Below are 5,779 nucleotides of genomic sequence, written 5' to 3'. Positions count from 1 at the left end.
CGTACATGCAGGTACGCCCAGCGTACGCACCATTTAGCTTGTACGCTTAGCGTACATGATTATTAGCCTTTAGCTAATAGATATATTTCCACTATTTGGTTAGATTAGTGGGTTGGTAATTTTACTCTTAAACATCATTTTCCTTGGACAAACTTTCTAATCATATACTTTGATGTTTTTTTCTAAGTCCTGTTACAGATTACACATAAAAGTTGAAAAACTAAAAATAAAAAAAAAATAAAAACTTTTAGTTTTGATATCCTAACTTCAAGGAACTGTAACACATTCAAAATGGAATCAAAAGTGATGAATTTATAGCCTAAATTGGAATAGAAACTATAAACTACATGCTGGAAAATATCTCATGTCAAAAGTGATGAATTTATAGCCTAAATTGGAATAGAAACTATATATCGTTCAATATGAAGCAATAAATAATGAAATTATAGCATGAACTGAAGTAAAAACTATAAACTACATGCTGAAAATAATTTGATGTCAATCCGACTTCAAACAAATAAGTTATGCAATGTTTAAAAGTTTAACATATTACAATTACCCGTTTTTTGTTCTACATTCATTTACCCGATTCCAAACTATCCACTTTGACATTGCTAAATTTTCTGGTTCTAGATCCACTTAACTATCTTATATCCGGAACCGAACCAAAACGGGTTCCTATATACTAGCGCGGTTTCCAATTCTATTAAATTGCGTTCTCCAGTTTCCAGTTCAGTCCCATTCAGTTCAAATTTGGACTAGTTTTCATCCCTACTCTTGCTAGGTTTTGGTTTATAAAATCTTCCCATTGTACTTTAGATAAACAAAATATATTATAAAAAATAAATATAAGCAAACCTTTTTCCTTTATCTTTTTTTGAAACATAGGTATACTATAAGATTATTTGAATCCGGTGTCTTGTAGACTATGAACCATCCAAACAAATTTGAGACACAAGTTATGGGTGAACCGGTGAAGTGTTTTATTATTGTTATTATTATTTAATTTCTATGGGCCTTCATGTCAAAATTAGATAAACTGTTCACAACGACTATTGTTAAAAGTAAGTTGCGCAAGTGCAACTAGACAGTCGAGGCTATTTGGGCTTTTTTTTTTTTTTTTTTTTTTTTTTCATCTAGATCACATCACGGTACCTTTCAATCCATCACAAATGCCACAACATAATAAATCTAAAGTTTAGCAATACTGACTACACAGATGCTTATTAGAGTTACGAGTATATCTACTTAATCTTTAGATATATAGCATATGTTGTAGATTAAATCTAAAACATATGCTATATATCTAACCTAGACTAGAATTCATTAAATAATAAGCTATTAATACTCTGGCGTCCACAATTCGTTCTAAAGTCTTTTATTATAATACCCAAAAGGCAAGAAAACTCCTAATTCGTTGCATCATACTTGCACTCATACAAATTATACGCAGTCATGCAGATCAAAAGACCAAGATGGCAACTAGCAAAACTCTCCAAGCTGTTGTGATTTTAGTATTTAATGAAATTGGATTTTGTAAAAGTAAAAGAATTTAATGTAAGATTTATACACGAACCCATCACTAAACTACTTTTTTTTTACTCTGTCTAGTGGTCAACAGAAACAATCGTGGTCAATGATAGAATAAAACTATCAAAGCTCACATGGTTGGAATAGAAGGTGATATGATGAAAAATGGTAGAATAAGACTAACAAAATACATGGCATTTTTATATGAAAACCACAGAACATGATCTTTTAGACCAGATATCTCTTTATGCTTTATTGCCAATATTATATAGGTCTGGCATTTCCATTACAATTCAGTAAGTAACTTTTAGTGAAGTGAACAAAATATAAGTATCTTTTTGACAACTTCTCTGCTCAAAAGAAAGAGTTCAACCATTTTAACCAATGCATTGAAAATTTTACACAAGAAAAATAGGACTCACAGATCACCTGGCATTAGCCTTGCTTTCTTTCACCACAACACAATCCTGCATTACACAGATTAAAAAAAAAAGCCTCAGATTTTCATTCCATGTGCAAGGTTTTTTTTTTTCTGTTCTTTAAAAGGAATGGTGTTTATTTTTGTAAATGAAACACATACAGCATATATTTAAACAACGTGAAAGGTGTTTATATAACAAAGCAAAGAAAGCCTAAGTTATACCTGTACATGATATTGATGAGCCAAAATGTTTCTTCAACTACTCTGGAGAACTTTATTAGGATCAAGCTGCCCACTGCAATAGCTTGAAGGAACAGCTGACAGTTCTTGCCTTACTTTCCACTCTTCACCAGGCTTCAATGTAATTGGCTTTTCAATTGCTGCTGCCTCTACACAAAGCATGTGTTTGTACTCATCATCTCCAAAATCAGTCATGGATTTTGCCTTCTTATCCCATGGATTCCACACCACTGATGTTGAAAACAAATACTCAGTCGGTGTATGTGTATCAACAAAAATTCTAAAATTTAAACAACAATTAAAAATCACCAGCATCAGGAAGTCCATCTTTGCGAATGACAAATGTGCGTTTCTTTTCATGATCCAGAATTGCAATCTTTGTTGGTGTGCTCAGATAAATCCTGTCAACCTACAAATTAACAGTACATGATGAGACTAAACATTGATGGGAAAGCAATTGAAAAGTGAGATAAGAGTTTTTTTTTTTTTTTTTTTTAATATATATATATGTACCTCTGATTCAAAGGTGATTGCATCCCCCTGTTCAGTATATCTTTCCCTGTTCTTCATATTGTCAAGAAAATCAAGTGTCTCCAATCCTTCTACTCGAACTTCACTGTCAAAACAAAAATATTAACATGTGGGGAATAGAGCAACATACTTTACTTACGATCATTAATACAGGAAATGTACTTCATTTTTCACCCATAATAGGAACATTCTTACATTTCTTTACCATGGATAGGAATATACTTTATTTATTACCTATAATAGAAATATACTTATATACTTTTACCCACAATAACATTGTAATTATGTTTAGTTATCTATATGGACAATGTACTTTATTTGTTACATATAACTATTATGGCTAAAGAAATTTAAGTACATAGCTAATATGAATAACGAATTGCTAGTTGTTAAAGAAACAAAAATAAATTGCTAGTATCTGGAAAAAATAAAGTAAGTTGGTGTTTCCTACAAATTTCCCTTGATACTAATATAGATATTTAGCCCTAAATATCAAGTGAAAAGGTGTTAAACTAATTTACCTGATATCAGAAACAGAGAAATAGGTGTGATATGCAAATGTAAAAGTAAATGGCTTTCCATCAGTATTTGTATTTCTGATCCGGGATGTCAACATCAAGTCTCCAGCAGGTCCTAGAGTAACCCTCAGTCGATACTCAAAGCTACAAATGAAAATAAAAATTTAATAAATTATTTATGAGAAAGATAAAGCACAAAGTATATAAGATAAAAGAAAACAGAATAAACAATGTGCCTGTGAGGCCATATCTTCAGATCCTCTTCAGTGGGCTTAAGTAGCAAATCAACAAAAACTCTATTGGTGGTATTGGATGGAAAAGGAGGTGGATCAATGTCTACAGTCCAAACTCTATTTCTAGCAAATCCATGTGCTTCAAGAGTTCCTAGATTTGAGAACTGCATCAAGGAAGCAGGTTACCATGAGTAGAATGAATACAAAAATAGTGTATTAAACAGAAGAAAGATAGAGGCACATACTTGTGGAAAGCATAAAGGAATACCCCCACGTATTGCCTTTGGAGGCTTAAAGATTGCCTGCAAAAATACATGCATTTCTGGGTTATTGAAAACAAGGTAAAAACCACATCCAATTGAAGAGTATAAAGAGGAGTGTGAAAGCATTCATCAAAAGAGAATTTAGGGATAGCTGGTACCTTACTACTGACAAAAAGCAACTCTTCTCCATGTTCATTTTTCCAAGATGTCACATGACCTCCATACAGATATACCTACAATAATAGAATATTAATAACATTGAAATGGTTATTACATAGTAGGCAACAGAATTTCAAACAGAGATCCACGATTGCCAAAGATAATTCTGATAAAAAAACATTGTAATGGCCTTAGTGTTTGAAGGCACAAACAAACAGGTGTAATATAATGTGTTGCAGTTCCCCTTTTGGCTCCACAAAGTATAAATGAAAGCCATGAAATATAGTTCACGTATTCCACAATGACTATGTCAAATTAAAATTGGTTACTAGTTCCTACTCACTAGTCTGCTAGATGCTTCTTAGATCACTAACTCTGTAACTTATGTTATATGAATACATGATAGTCAAGTATGACACCATAATAGTTCATTGTATTTTCCTGCTAACAAAGCATTACAAGTATGATTGTCAAATGCAGTCTCCATATAAATTTACCAAAAACTACTTATAAGTTGATTAATTTGACACAAATAACTCTCTTTGTTCATAAGTAACAGATCTGGCATAAACTGCATGATCTGTTTAGTGTTTACATTTAGACTAATACAGGAGTTTATGTCAACTATTATAAATTAAATAATCTTAAAAGGTGTACTGAGCACTAATAGCAAGGAAAGGTTCCAATTCTTCAAAAATGGAACATAAACATTTATGTGGGGCTCAACTACCAACTCCTTTGTAAAAGTCAATATGCGTCAAAGGAGCAATCCTAAACGGATTTTGTAACCAGATAAGATCTCTTCAATAGATTATATTGTTATCTTACATGCAAATCTTATCGTGGAGAGCGATTCCATAAAATGCACAAAATAACGTGTGCTAATCACTAGCTTTTAATCTGCAATCCACGATCTCGTTCGAGATCAAAGTTTAGTTTTACAGATTCGTATATACGCCGTAACATAAGAGATTGTAACGATCTCCACAGTTGTCATCGCAGGAGACGAAGAAACTTACAGACTACAAAAAATGTGAATGAAATTTATGAATTCAAACAAAAAATTTCAGATAAGGCAAGAAACGTTCATATGCCGCTAGATTCCATTGCAGAGAACAACAAATCTAACCTAAAACAAGATATACGGTTTCGTAATTCAGATCATTTTCATTATGAGTAAAGATCAAATCAATCAGCAATGCTCTGACATAACATCTACCAACAAGTACAATATAACGAGTTAAATTACAACATGCGAGCAAATCTGAGAGAATTTATGGAATTATTCTACATACCTCTGCAGAACTGCCGTTGATTTCACGAAGTATGACTTTGTCTAGACCATTGATGCCTTTAGTGATCTCAACAGATTTGTTTTCCGTTGTTGACATCTCATCAATACATCAATTCCGATAAACTAGCCCTTAATCTCGCGATCACACACACACAAAAACCGCTACTATGTGTATAACGCCTCTCTCTCTCTCTCCCTCTCTCTCTCTCCGTCTTTCGAGTCTCAAAGCTGTCAAAAGTTGATCTCATATAGAAATGAAATGCGTAACTTCCTTCCCCAATATAAGCAATGTTTTCTCCTTCTTAAAAGAAATAAAAATAAAAGATTAGACTAGTCAAATTATTAAAGAAATAAACGTTTATTAATAAATAAATCTCCAAAATGTTTTTAACGAGAATAAAACAAAATTGGAAAAATAAGATTCTGATTCTGAATTTTTAGTATAGTTAATCAGTTATTAGTGCTTATAGTAAAAAAGTGCAATAAAATTAGATTATTTTATTAATCTATATAGCATAATTTCTTTATCTTATTTGCATAAAAAATTACTATTTTATGTAATATAAAAAGGACATAAGATCAGCAGATTT

At 31.9% G+C, this 5,779-nt stretch overlaps 1 protein-coding gene across 1 annotated transcript; it reads right to left on the bottom strand.

Moving 5' to 3' along the window:
- Positions 1-1,756: 1,756 nt before the first annotated feature.
- Positions 1,757-5,439, bottom strand: LOC145009346 (putative glucose-6-phosphate 1-epimerase). The gene is made up of 9 exons (XM_078968054.1): positions 5,191-5,439; positions 3,895-3,969; positions 3,719-3,775; positions 3,477-3,637; positions 3,244-3,384; positions 2,705-2,807; positions 2,501-2,600; positions 2,174-2,421; positions 1,757-1,997 (listed from the first exon to the last, which is right to left on the bottom strand). The coding sequence occupies exons 1-8, from the start codon at positions 5,284-5,286 to the stop codon at positions 2,207-2,209; spliced, it is 948 nt and encodes a 315-aa protein (XP_078824180.1). The 5' UTR covers positions 5,287-5,439; the 3' UTR covers positions 1,757-1,997; positions 2,174-2,206.
- Between the last annotated feature and the right edge of the window lie 340 nt (positions 5,440-5,779).

The sequence above is a fragment of the Lactuca saligna genome, chromosome 8 (genome assembly GCF_052625555.1).
Source record: "Lactuca saligna cultivar CGN05327 chromosome 8, ASM5262555v1, whole genome shotgun sequence".
NCBI classification, from domain to species: domain Eukaryota; kingdom Viridiplantae; phylum Streptophyta; class Magnoliopsida; order Asterales; family Asteraceae; genus Lactuca; species Lactuca saligna.
This window is presented reverse-complemented; position numbering and strand designations above follow the sequence as displayed.

Excerpts from the sequence above, each read along its gene's own strand:
- LOC145009346 (XM_078968054.1), bottom strand. The coding sequence starts at position 5,286 with ATGTCAACAACGGAAAACAAATCTGTTGAGATCACTAAAGGCATCAAT. Across the intron at positions 3,970-5,190 it reads TCAACGGCAGTTCTGCAGAG|GTATATCTGTATGGAGGTCA; the intron begins GTATGTAGAATA and ends CTATTATTGTAG. Across the intron at positions 3,638-3,718 it reads TTCCTTTATGCTTTCCACAA|TTCTCAAATCTAGGAACTCT; the intron begins GTATGTGCCTCT and ends TCCTTGATGCAG.